We start from the raw sequence: 11,123 nt of genomic DNA, 5'->3' as shown, positions 1-11,123 counted from the left end.
AGTATGGACCCAGTTCGGCCCCAGTTTGGGGGAAGGCCTCCCCGTCCTTCTCAAGATGGCGCTGGCCGCGGGACGCGGTGCATTGGCCTTCCCAAGATGGCGGCGCGGCTCCTTCCGCCGTACGCCCTCCCCAAGATGGCGGCGCTGCTGCTTCCGCCGTGCGCCCTCCCCAAGATGGCGGCGCGGCTCCTTCCGCCGTGCGCCCTCCCCAAGATGGCGCGCGGCGCGACATTGCTTCCGGCGCGCTTCCCGGCGTGCACCGCGGCGGCGGCGGCAGCGGGAGCGGCAAGATGGCGGACGTGCTGGATCTGCATGAGGCGGGGGGCGAGGATTTCGCCATGGACGAGGATGGCGACGGTGAGGGCGGTGCCGGGGCTGCCCCCGGTAGCGCGGCCCCACCGAGCGGCCCGGCCCGCTGCCTCCTCGCCTGGGGCCGGCGCGGGGTCCCGCCTGCTCCTGCTCGGGCCCGGTTCTGGCCGGCGCTGGGCCCAGCGGCCACTACCCTGCTGCCCCCCGGCCCTGCACCGCTTCCCGCCGCCCTCCGGCTCGGGTCCGGTCCGGCTCGGACCCTGCTCCCGTACCGCTTACCCCGCCTCGGGCCCGGCCCCTCTCGCTCAGGGGGTGTCCCCGGGCCTCTCAAGCTCAGTGCCGTGCCCCGGGGGTCTTACCCGGCCGGGGGCCGCGGCCTGGCTCCCCTCCCCGTTCCAACCCGCTCCCCTCTCGCCCGCAGAGAGCATCCACAAGCTGAAGGAGAAAGCCAAGAAGCGGAAGGGCCGAGGCTTCGGCTCAGGTGAGGATCAGCCGACGTGCTCTGCACTCCTGCGCTGGCCGGGCTGTCCTGGAGCCTCCGTCTCCCAGTTTGGGTTACCCAGGCCATCCCTGAGCCTCCATGTCCCAGTTTGGGCTGGCCAGGCCGTTCCCCAGCCCTCCAAACCTCCATCTCCCGGGATGGGTCGGCCAGACTGTCCCTGAGCCTCCGTCTCCCGGGTTGGGTGAAAGGGCTGCCCTGGGGTCGCTCAGAGAGCAGTCGTGTCTGAAGCCCCCACCGGTTTTGTGCTTTTGGGGAGTTTTAAGTGGATTTGTGGTCGTCTGGGCCCTGTTGTCTTCCTGAGTGATGGCGCCAGGTGCCTGATTCTCTTTCCCCCTCTTTGCTGTGCCCAGAGGAGGGCTCGCGGGCCCGCGTGCGTGAGGACTACGACAGCGTGGAGCAGGACGGGGACGAGCCAGGCCCACAGAGGTGTGAGTATCACCGGAGGCACCTTCCCAGCCCCCACCGCGGGCGCTTTGCCAGAGTGAGGGGAGATGGTGGGGGAGCGCAGGGTCTTTGGCTCTGTATCGGGGTTCAGACCGTGCTGGGACAGAGCCTTTCCCCACCTCGCTGGGATTCACCTCAGGTTCAGCCAAGGACGTTGGACTCCAGCGCTCCTAACCCCAGGTTCTTGGGGGTCGGGGGGGTGTCCCCTTCCCTGAGCCCCCTCAGCTGACGTGGGGGCACACCCTGCGCTCGGCGTAACCCTTACCCCTCTCTGCACCGCAGCGGTGGAGGGCTGGATTCTCTTCGTCACGGGGGTTCACGAGGAGGCGACGGAAGAAGATATCCACGACAAATTCGCAGAGTACGGCGAGATAAAAAACATCCACCTGAACCTCGACAGACGGACGGGCTACCTGAAGGTAGGAGGGGGTGCTCAGCGCGGGCTGCGCTTGGCCCCCCCAGCCTCTCGGCTGCCTCGCCGCCTCCGTTTTGGCTTACGGGATGTTTGAACTCATCCGTCTGGTGGCAGCTGGATGCAACTCGCGCTCGTGTTTCCCCTTCCCTGGCTCCGCTGCGGAGGCTGGGATTGAATGGGGCTGGGGGGGGGGGGGCGGGGATTATTCCTACATCCAGGGTCCCCGCAGCTCACGCTCCCTCCCTCCCGCTCCTTAGGGATATACTCTGGTTGAGTACGAGACCTATAAAGAGGCGCAGGCGGCCATGGAGGGGCTGAACGGCCAGGAGCTGATGGGGCAGCCCATCAGCGTGGACTGGTGCTTCGTGAGAGGCCCCCCGAAGGGGAAGAGGAGGTAAGGGCCGCGTCGCGCGCGGGGCTGCGATTAAAATCACCCCGTGGGCTCGTGAGGCCGATAAACCGCCCCCGACACGCTCCGCACTCTCTTCCAGGGGCGGGCGCCGCCGCAGCAGGAGTCCGGACAGGAGACGCCGATGATGGATACTTGTTTTTACTTGTGCGTTCCAAACTGGGGGAACTGGGAGGGAAAAGTGGGGGGTTTGTATGTGGGGGACGGGGCGTTTGAGGAACAGCTGGAGGAGTAAAACAGTTCATCGCTTCGGCAGATTTGCTTCTTTACCAGATTTTATTGTTTTCAAACAAGGGAACTTGAGTGAAGAAGCAACACCTGAGGTTCCTGGGGGTGGTTTTCACTTGGGTTTGTGGTGAACGCAGCCCCTGAGCCCGGTTACGTCTCAAACCGCGATGTTTTTAAGCATTTTGTTACGTCTGCGGGTGACCTGGCATTTTGGCCGCTCTTCTTTAAAGAACTGATTTTGTGTAAAAATGTCCTCTCGTTATTTGTCCTTAATTAAACATTCTGAGAAGCTGTAACCGAGCCCCGGTTCCTTCCGTGCCTCTTCGCTAATTTTAGATTTACCTACAGTCAGTCGATGTCTCTGCCACGGCGGTTGATCCCCGAGGGCTGGCAGTGGAACAACTTATTAGTTGAAAAAGCCATTTTCTCTTAAAATAGCATCTGAAAGCGACAGTTTTACGGAGCTGCGCGCTGCTCTCCAGCAGGTCAGCGGGTTTTCTGCGTAGCTCAGCGCCGGGAGCGTTGAATTCTCCCCGTGCCCCCAGCGCAGGTGAAGGGGCACATTTAAAATAAGTTACATTTTCTTTTTTGGCATCTTTTGAAGGAGTTTCTGCCCCAGATGTTGCGCTCTGCCTGACACGGGGTGCGTTGCTTCTGGCTTACCGCTCCTCACGTGCTGCGTGGTGCCGTTAGGCACCACCCAGCATGGAAATGTGCCGGTGATGCCGCAGCGCTGGCTCCGGATAAACCATCCCCGGGCCTAAAACCAGGTTCCTGCTGAGAAAATAATCCGAGTTTATTGCTGAGCAGCTTCGTGGTGGCACAGAGCCCTTGTTGTCTCCCCCCAGCCCCCTTTTGGGGGTGCCCCTCGCCCCCCCCACGGGTCCAGCCTGGCCTCCCCGTCACATGAAGCTCTCCACCGTCCTCCTCCGGCACAGCTCACAGCTCCGTCCCGGTGGGGCTGCGCCCGCCATCACCTCCAGCTCGTGCTTTCCAGATCCCCCCTGGCTGTTGCCAGCTCCCCTGGCCAGCACGGCCGTGGTGGAGACACGGAAAGAGCCGGTGAGGGCAGAGCCAGCGTCTTGCTCGTGCCGGCGGCGGCTGCAGCGGCAAGCGTGCCACATCTCCCTGCGGAAATGCACCGTGAAGAGCCCGTAGATGAGCGGATCCAAGCACGTGTTGAAGAGGCCGAAGAGGAAGAGGATGTGGCTGAGGGACGGCGGCACCTTCTCCCGCGTCAGCATCTCGGGGGAGAACCAGTACCAGAGGCCCAGGAGGTAGTAGGGCGTCCAGCAGACGATGAAGGTCAGGACGATGACGATGGACATCTTCAGCGTGCGCATCCTGGCCCGGGGGATGTTGTTGTAGGAGCGGCGGAGCTGGATCTCCTGGGAGGAGACTGCGGGGTGGAAACGCAGCGGCGGGTAGGAAGGAGAGAGGAGGAACGCATCGCCCAGCGGTTAATTAAGAGCGCTGGGTTAATGAGGTGGGGAGAGGGGACCCGAGCGGGGTGCTGGGCCCCAGCAGGAGCAGCGGGAGGTGGAAGAGGAAGAGAAGCGAGCGGTGGAGGCGCGGCGCGGCCCTGGCCCGTGCTCTCACCGCGGGCGTCCTTCATCCGGCCCGAGATGGCGGCGAGGATGCGGCCGTAGCAGAGCACCATGACGAGCAGCGGCAGGAGGAAGAGGCAGGCGAAGGTGAACATGTTGTAGAGCGTCTCCTGCCAGTGCGCCCCGAAGCTGCCCACCGTCGCGCACTGCACGAAGCGGCGCGGCCGCAACCGGCTCACCGTGCGGAAGATGAACGCCTGCGAGGGGCCGTGGGGCGGTCAGCGCCCTTCCTCCCCTCCCCCCCCATCATCATCGTCACCGTCCCGCCCCACCCACGGTGTCCCCCCCATCCCCGGGGCTGGGCTTCGCCCACCTGGGGCAGAGCCAGCACGGCGCTGAGCACCCACGCCGCGCACAGCATCGCCTTGTTCCTCCTCTCGGCGCAGCCCACCGCCAAGGGGTTGACGATGGCGGCGTGCCGGTCCAACGCGATGACGACGGTGACGAAGGCCGAGGCGTACATGGCGGCCAACTTGAGGAACATGAGCGCCCGGCACGCCGCGTCTCCCCCGTACCACTGCACGGTGACGTTCCAGGTGGCGTCCAACGGCATCACCACCACCGTCACCAGCAGGTCGGCCGCCGCCAGGTTGGCCATCAGGACGCGGACGCGGGGCGGGCGACGCCGCGGTGCCCGGGCGGCCGACCAGAGCACGGCCCCCGTTGCAACAAGCCGAGGAGAGGAAGAGGAGGCACGTGATGGCCACCCGCACCTTGGCCGCGGTGGAGAAGGTGGGCAGCAGGATGGGCTCCTCGCCGGCACAGCTCCGGTTCCCCGCCGGCCCGGTGGCGTTCATGCCGACGGTGGCCGCGGCGGGGCTGGGAGCCCGGGAACCCGCTCGGGCTCGTCCCCCCCGGCAGGACACGGTGACGTTGAGCATCTTTGGGGTTCGCCCCGCTCGTCCGGCACGGCCCTGCTGCTGTGCCGGGGGGTTGGTCGGGGCTCAGCCAGGGGGGCACCCAGAGCGATGGCGCCCGCGGCCCCTCTCGCTCCTGAGGCCGGGGCGCGGTGCGTAACGGAGCCCGGCCCCGGGCTGGGGACAGTGGCCTCGTCCCCCCATTCCTGAGGACCCCCCGGGGTGCGGCTCAGCCCGCGGACCCCTCAGCACCCAGCAGGACGAGGCTGGTCACCCACATCCCCCGGCACCCGCGCCCCTCCCCGTGTCCCCTGGCCAGCCCTGGGTGTCCTCTTCCCTTCCGCCTCCCTTCCGCCTCCCTTCCGCCTCCCTTCCGCCTCCCTTCCGCCTCCCTTCCGCCTCCCTTCCGCCTCCCTTCCGCCTCCCTTCCGCCTCCCTTCCGCCTCCCTTCCGCCTCCCTTCCGCCTCCCTTCCGCCTCCCTTCCGCCTCCCTTCCGCCTCCCTCCCTTGTCCCCGGTCCCCTGAGACCCCCAGCCGGGCTGAGCCCCCGGCAGCAGCGCGGGGGGGACAGGAGGGACCCGGGTGTCCCACGGGTGCTGCCCCCACCCCCAGCCACGCCCGGTCACGGTGTCCCCCAGCCCCGGCAGTGTCCCCCTACACCGGCAGCGTCCCCAGCCCCGGCAGTGTCCCCCTACACCGGCAGCGTGCCAACCTGCCGCTGTCCCCAGCCCCCACCGGTGCCCCCCGGCAGCGTCCCTCAGCTCTGGCAGTGTCCCCAAGCAACGGCAGCGTCCCCCGGCGGTGTCCCCGGCCCCGGCAGCGTCCCCCGGCCCCGGCTGTGCCCCCCCAGCCACGTCCCCCGGCAGTGTCCCTCAGCTCTGGCAGTGTCCCCCAAGCAACGGCAGCGTCCCCCGGCGGCGTCCCCTCGCCCCAGCAGTGTCCCCGGCCCCGGCAGCGTCCCCCGGCGGTGCCCCCGGCCCCAGCTGTGCCCCCCAGCCATGTCCCCCGGCAGTGTCCCCAAGCAGCAGCAGCAGCCCCCTGCAGCGCCCCCCGCCCCCGGCCGTACCCCGGTCCCCGCAGCCCCCCCCCGCCCCCGGCCCCGCAGCCCCCCCGCACCGCTCCGCAGCGCTGCCCGGGAGCCGTTGCCGCAGCCGGTACCCGCCCGCCCGGCCCAGCCCCGGCCCCCCCCGCTGCGGCACCGGCCCCGGGCTCTCCCCGCACCCCCGGCCCCCCCCCCGCGGCGGGGGCCACCCGGCCGCTGCGCCAGGGCAGAGCCACCATCCCCCCGGGACGCCCCCGCTGCCTCCCCTGGGGGGGGGGACACGACCCAGCAGTGCCCTGCGGGATGAGCTGCCCCCTTCCCCCCCCCCCCCCGGGCACGGCGCGGCTCGGGCCCCCCCCCCCCCGCAGCTGCAGCTTCTCCCCCCCGCACCCCACCGGCAAGAGCCATCAGGACCCCCTTTCCCAGATGTGCCGGGCGCCAGATGTGCCAGGCCGTGTGCACCCAAGGGCACCAGGCACACGGCGCCCAGATGTGCCAGTGGTCATGGTCCCTGCTGCCCAGATGTGCTGGCACCCAGATGTGCTCAGTCATCGTGCTGGCGCCCAGATGTGCTGGCGCCCAGATGTGCCAGTCCTCAGGCACATGGCACCCAGATGTGCTCAGTCATCGTGCTCCCTACTGCCCAGATGTGCTGGTGCCCAGATGTGCTAGTCCCCAGGCACACAGCGCCCAGATGTGCTCAGTTATCATGCTCCCTGCTGCCCAGATGTCTTGGTGCCCAGATGTGCTGGTGCCCAGATGTGCCAGTCCTTGTGCACCCAGATGTGCTCCTTCTCAGGCTCACGGTGCCCAGATGTGCCAGCATCCAGGTACGCTACTCCTCCAGCACCCTGGCACCCAGATGTGCTGCCATCCAGCTGTGCCAGTCCTGCACCCAGATGTGCTGACCCCCGCCAGCCCATGCCAGGGCGAGTGCCCCCCCCTCCCCCCCCCCCCCAACACTGGCCGATGGGCTGAGCTGTGCTGGGGCCTTTATTCACCAGGACGCCGACAGTGCGAGCCCCGCCGCCCGCTCCCACCCTGGCACCCCCCCTCGCTGGGACCCTGTGCCCCAAAATGGGGGGGGGACACCCCCCCTGGGGGGGGACGCCCAGGTGCCTGGCAGCTGTTATTGCTCGCAGTGCCCAGCCCCGAGCGGCGCCTGGCCGGGCCCTGGGGCAGGTCGGGCCACTGGCTGCCGCGGTCCGCAGGGGAAAAGCGCTGCTGGGAGGATGAGGAAGGAGCGGGAGGAAGATGCGGTGGAGCCTGGCAGTGAGGGGGGTGGCACCGGCTCCCGGAGGAATCTGGAGTCGTGCAAAGTTCCCCGCCGGCGGCAGCAATGGAGGAGTCGTGGCGTGCCTGCCGTCATCAGTAGGGTTCAGAGTGAACGTGGGCCACCGGCCGCCCCAGGAGGCCCCGCGCTGGCACGAGAGCGGCCGTTCGGGGGGGTCCCGTCACGAGGGGGTCCCCGGGGGCGGCAGGGGGGGACGCGGGCCCCCGGGGGGGGTCCTTAACTGCCCGGCTCGGGGCCCGCGCTGCTCCGGAAGGTGGCCAGCTGCCGCATCTCCTCCGGCTGCATGGAGTGCCGGCGCAGCAGCCGGCCGGGGGGGGGCCGGGGGGCCGCGGGGGGGCGGCCCGGGGTGCAGAGGGGGGCAAAGAAGCCGGCCCGCCCCGGGGCCAGGGGCTCCAACAGGAGGGTGCCGGAGCCGCGGCGCTCCAGCAGCCCGGGGGGGGGGCGGCGGCGGGCGGCCGGGGGGGGGTGACTCGGCGGGCGGCAGCGGGGGGCCCTCGGGGGGGTCCCGGCGGGGGGCGCACGGCCGCGCCGCCTCGGGGGCCGTGTTGCGGCGGGGGCAGCGGCTGCGGGCCGGGGGCGGGGGGGGGGCCCCGCTCGGGCCAGGCGCCCCCCGCAGCCCCGCCGCCTCCCGGCCCTCCACGCTGTGCCGCCGCGGGCGCCCCCCCAGGCTCAGCCCCTCCAGCCCGGCCACCAGGCGCTCGGGGGGGGGCCCCGCGCCCCCTCGGGGGCCACCAACCCCCAGGGTTCCGAGTTGAGCCGCTTCAGCGGGCGGCCCCGGGCGCGGGGCGGCTCGGGGGGGGGGGCGGGGGGGCGGGGGGGCGGCGGGGGGGGGAAGCAGAAGACGTCCCGCTCCTCCTCCCGCTCGCCGCAGCCCGGCGAGGCCGCCGCCCGCACGTCGATGTCGGAGGGCGACATGCAGAGGCCGGGGGGAGGGGGGCGAGTTGAGGTACTGCCGGGTGGTCTTGGCCCCCGAGGGGTCGGTGGCGGTGGCGATGATGATCACCTCCTTCCCCCCGCGCCGCGCAGGCGTCCAGCAGCACCTGCAGCGTCTCCCGGTCCCCCCGGTTGATGGCGTAAACCCAGCGCCGAGGCGCCGCTGTAGTCGCGGGCGCTGGGATCGGCCCCGTGGGCCACCAGGACGGCGGCCACGGCGGCCCCGGCTGCGCTCGGCCACACGCGTGCATCAGCGCCGTGCGCCCGTCCGGTCCGCGATGTGGGGGTCGGCGCCGCGCTCCAGCAGGTACCGCACCATCCGCGGCTGCTCGCCCGGCGCCGCGTAGCCCCCCCGGCAGGCGGCCATCAGCGGCGTCTGCCCGGCCGCGTTGCCCTCGTTGATGTAGGCGCCCCCCTCCAGCAGCAGCCGCGTCAGGCGGAACTTGCCCTGCGCCACCGCCCGCAGCAGCGCCGAGCCGTCGGTGGGCACCGTGCTCCCCCCCGGGGGGGCGGCCCCCGCGACGCCCGGCCGGCCGGGGCTGGGCATGGCGGGGCTCAGCGCAGCGCGGGGGGGGCGCTCACTGCAACGGCATCGGCGCGGGGGTCAGACGCCCACCCCCCACCCCCCAACGCGCGGCAGCCCCCCGCCTCGCTGGCCCCAGCTGGGGGGGGGGGGGGGGGGGCGGCGGACCCCGCCGGGCCCCCACACCCCCCTCCCCGCGTCCCACTGGCCCGCTCCTGCACCCCCCCACCCCGCTGCCTGTTACCCCCTGCCCGTGCCCCCATCCCTCCCAGCACCCCTACCCCCTGCCCCCAGCCCTGCCCATGCCCCCAGCCCTGCCCATACCCACCCCTGCCCGCGCCCTCCAGCCCCTGCCCGTGCCCCCCAGTGCCTCCCCCAGCCCTGCCCATACCCCCCAGCCCTGCCCGTATCCCACCCCTGCCCATACCCCTACCCCTGCCTGTGCCTCCCGCGCTGCCGTACTCCCGTACCCCATCCCCATCTGCCCCCACCTCTATCCCCTCCTTTAAACCCAAATCCCCCTTCCTGCATCCCTGCCCGTACCCCCCCGTACCCCTTGTGCATCCCCTGCCCGTACCCCCAGCCCTGCCCGCATCCCTGCCTACACGGTTCCCATGGTGACGGCAGCTCATCCTGCTCCTCAGCTCTGACCAGCCGGGAAAATGGGGGGAAACCACCGACCCTCCCGTTGCCCCCAGTTCACCAGCCTGGTGGGTAGCGCCCCCTCCCCCCCCCCCCATCCCCCAGCAAGGCACCGACTGCCACTAAGCCCGGGCCTGGCTCTCGGGGCGACCCCGGGGAGGGGGAACAGCCCAGAAAGGGGACACCCCCCCAGCCCCCTCTCCCCCCAATCCCTTCCCCCTGTTACCATGGTGACGGGAGCGCGGTACCCCCCCCGCGCCGGGTCCCAGCTGTCCCCGGGATGGATGCGGCGGGGCCATCGCCCGGTGGCCGCCATCCCGGCCCGCCGCCGGCGTAGCGTGCGGGGGGGGCGGCAGGGGAGGTTATTTGGAGGGGGGGGGTCGTCCTCCCCCCCGCCCCGCCTCGCTATTTCTGGCGGCTGCCGCGAGGGGCGGGGGGGGGCTGGGGCGGGATGAATCACCCGGCGGCGCAGCCGGCAACGCACCCGCTGCGGGGGGTGTGAGGGGGGGAGCCCCCGCGGGGCTGGCACGGCGGGGGGCCATGGGGCACAGGGCGGGGGGCACAGCGCAGCGGGGCTGGGGGCCACGGGGCACAGGGTTGGGGAGCACGGTGTGGTGGGGCTGGGGGCGATGGGGGCTGGCACAGCGGGGGACCATGGGGCACATGGCTGGGGAGGCACAGAACAGTGAGGCGGGGGGCCATGGGGCAGCAGGGGCTGGGGGGCACAGTGTGGTGGGGCTGAGGGGCCTGTCCTGGCGGGGGCAGGGGTCACAGCGCAGAGGGGCCGGGGGGCCCAGAGTGGCGGGGCTGGGAGCCATGGGCAGCAGGCCTGGGGGTCCCAGTCCGGTTGGGCTGGGGGCTGACGTGCCGTAGGGCAGCGGGGCAGGAACCGTGGGACCGTGCCCCCCAGCTCCCGCCCGCCCCATTCATCCCCGCCCGCCCCCATTCAAGTATCCGTCCCCACCTCTCGCCCCGCCCCTCCCCCTCTGACTGGCTCCGCCGCCCACAAATCAGCGCGGCGTTGGCACCTGGGCTCCGCCCCCCTGCGAGCGTTGCGCCGCCGCGGAAGCACGTGGAGCGCGTGCGCGGTGTGAGTACGGGCCCTGGTGGGGGTGGGGGCTGCGCCGTGGGTCGTGTGCCCCCCCGCCCCCCCCCCCCCTCCCGCGACCCGGGGGGCTGCGCCGTGGGTCCTGTGTCCCCCTGCGGCCCGGGGGGCTGCCCCACAGCTCCCTGTGCCCCGCCCGTCCCCCCTTCATGTCCCGGGGGGCTGCGCCGTGTTGTCCCCCCTCGTGTCCCCAGGTCCGGGGGGCTGCCCCACAGCTCCCTGTGCCCGCCCGAGCGCTGACCCCTCCCTGCACCACCCCCCCCGGCCCCCCAGAGCCCCCTCACCCCGGGCCTCTAGCCCCCCCAGGCCCCCCTGCGGCCCCCCATGCCTCCCTCACGCTGCACCCCACATGCCCCCCCAACCCCCCCCATGCCCCCCTTACCCTACGTCCCCAATTCCTCCCCTGCGCCCCCCATGTCCCCCTCACCTCATGTCCCCCCAGCCCCCCTCACCCCGCGCTCCCCGTGCCCCCCCCGCGCCCCCCTGCACACCCAGGTCCCCCCTCACCCCGCACCCCCAGCCCCCCCGTGCCCCCCAGGCATGGCGGGCCGGGGTCGCGGCCGCGGCCGGGGGCAGATGACCTTCAACGTGGAGGCGGTGGGGATCGGCAAGGGGGGACGCGCTGCCCCCCCCCACGCTGCAGCCCCGCACCCCTCTTCCCGGTAAGTCCTTGTTGGGGGGGGGGGGGGGGAGGTGCCCCTGGTTTGGGGTCCCCCTGACCCGACCCCCCCCAGCTGAGCGCTGGTGCCGCAGGCGCTGGAGCAGCGGGCGGCCCCCACTGCCGGGGGGGCGAGGAGGGGGAGTACATGCTGG

General features: G+C 71.7%; 3 protein-coding genes and 1 long non-coding RNA gene across 4 annotated transcripts; 2 read left to right on the top strand and 2 right to left on the bottom strand.

Moving 5' to 3' along the window:
- The first annotated feature begins 247 nt into the window (after window positions 1–247).
- RBM8A (RNA binding motif protein 8A) lies at window positions 248–2,603 on the top strand. The gene is made up of 6 exons (XM_055697005.1): window positions 248–357; window positions 731–790; window positions 1,162–1,239; window positions 1,538–1,674; window positions 1,928–2,064; window positions 2,162–2,603. Exons 1-6 carry the CDS (start codon window positions 291–293, stop codon window positions 2,205–2,207), a joined length of 525 nt encoding a protein of 174 aa, XP_055552980.1. The 5' UTR covers window positions 248–290; the 3' UTR covers window positions 2,208–2,603.
- A 146-nt stretch (window positions 2,604–2,749) lies between these two features.
- Window positions 2,750–5,049, bottom strand: LOC102051034 (gonadotropin-releasing hormone II receptor-like). The gene is given in 4 exon segments (XM_055697006.1): window positions 2,750–3,706; window positions 3,907–4,111; window positions 4,228–4,575; window positions 4,577–5,049. Coding segments are annotated over 4 exon segments (1,269 nt in total). The 5' UTR covers window positions 4,796–5,049; the 3' UTR covers window positions 2,750–3,209.
- A 1,761-nt stretch (window positions 5,050–6,810) lies between these two features.
- On the bottom strand, window positions 6,811–8,644 carry ANKRD34A (ankyrin repeat domain 34A; the record flags this gene model as incomplete). The annotated part of the gene is given in 8 exon segments (XM_055697225.1): window positions 6,811–7,639; window positions 7,686–7,814; window positions 7,817–8,034; window positions 8,036–8,128; window positions 8,130–8,186; window positions 8,188–8,274; window positions 8,277–8,308; window positions 8,311–8,644. Coding segments are annotated over 8 exon segments (1,266 nt in total), but the record flags the coding sequence as incomplete, so codon positions are not given.
- Window positions 8,645–10,199: 1,555 nt separating this feature from the next.
- On the top strand, window positions 10,200–11,123 carry LOC129734295 (uncharacterized). The gene is made up of 3 exons (XR_008729949.1): window positions 10,200–10,295; window positions 10,831–10,972; window positions 11,064–11,123. It is a non-coding gene; the product is annotated as an uncharacterized LOC129734295 (long non-coding RNA).

The sequence above is a fragment of the Falco cherrug genome, chromosome 19, assembly GCF_023634085.1.
Source record: "Falco cherrug isolate bFalChe1 chromosome 19, bFalChe1.pri, whole genome shotgun sequence".
In the NCBI taxonomy this organism is placed as follows: Eukaryota; Metazoa; Chordata; class Aves; order Falconiformes; family Falconidae; genus Falco; species Falco cherrug.
The sequence above is the reverse complement of the archived record's forward strand: the minus strand, read 5'-3'. Positions and strand labels throughout refer to the sequence as shown.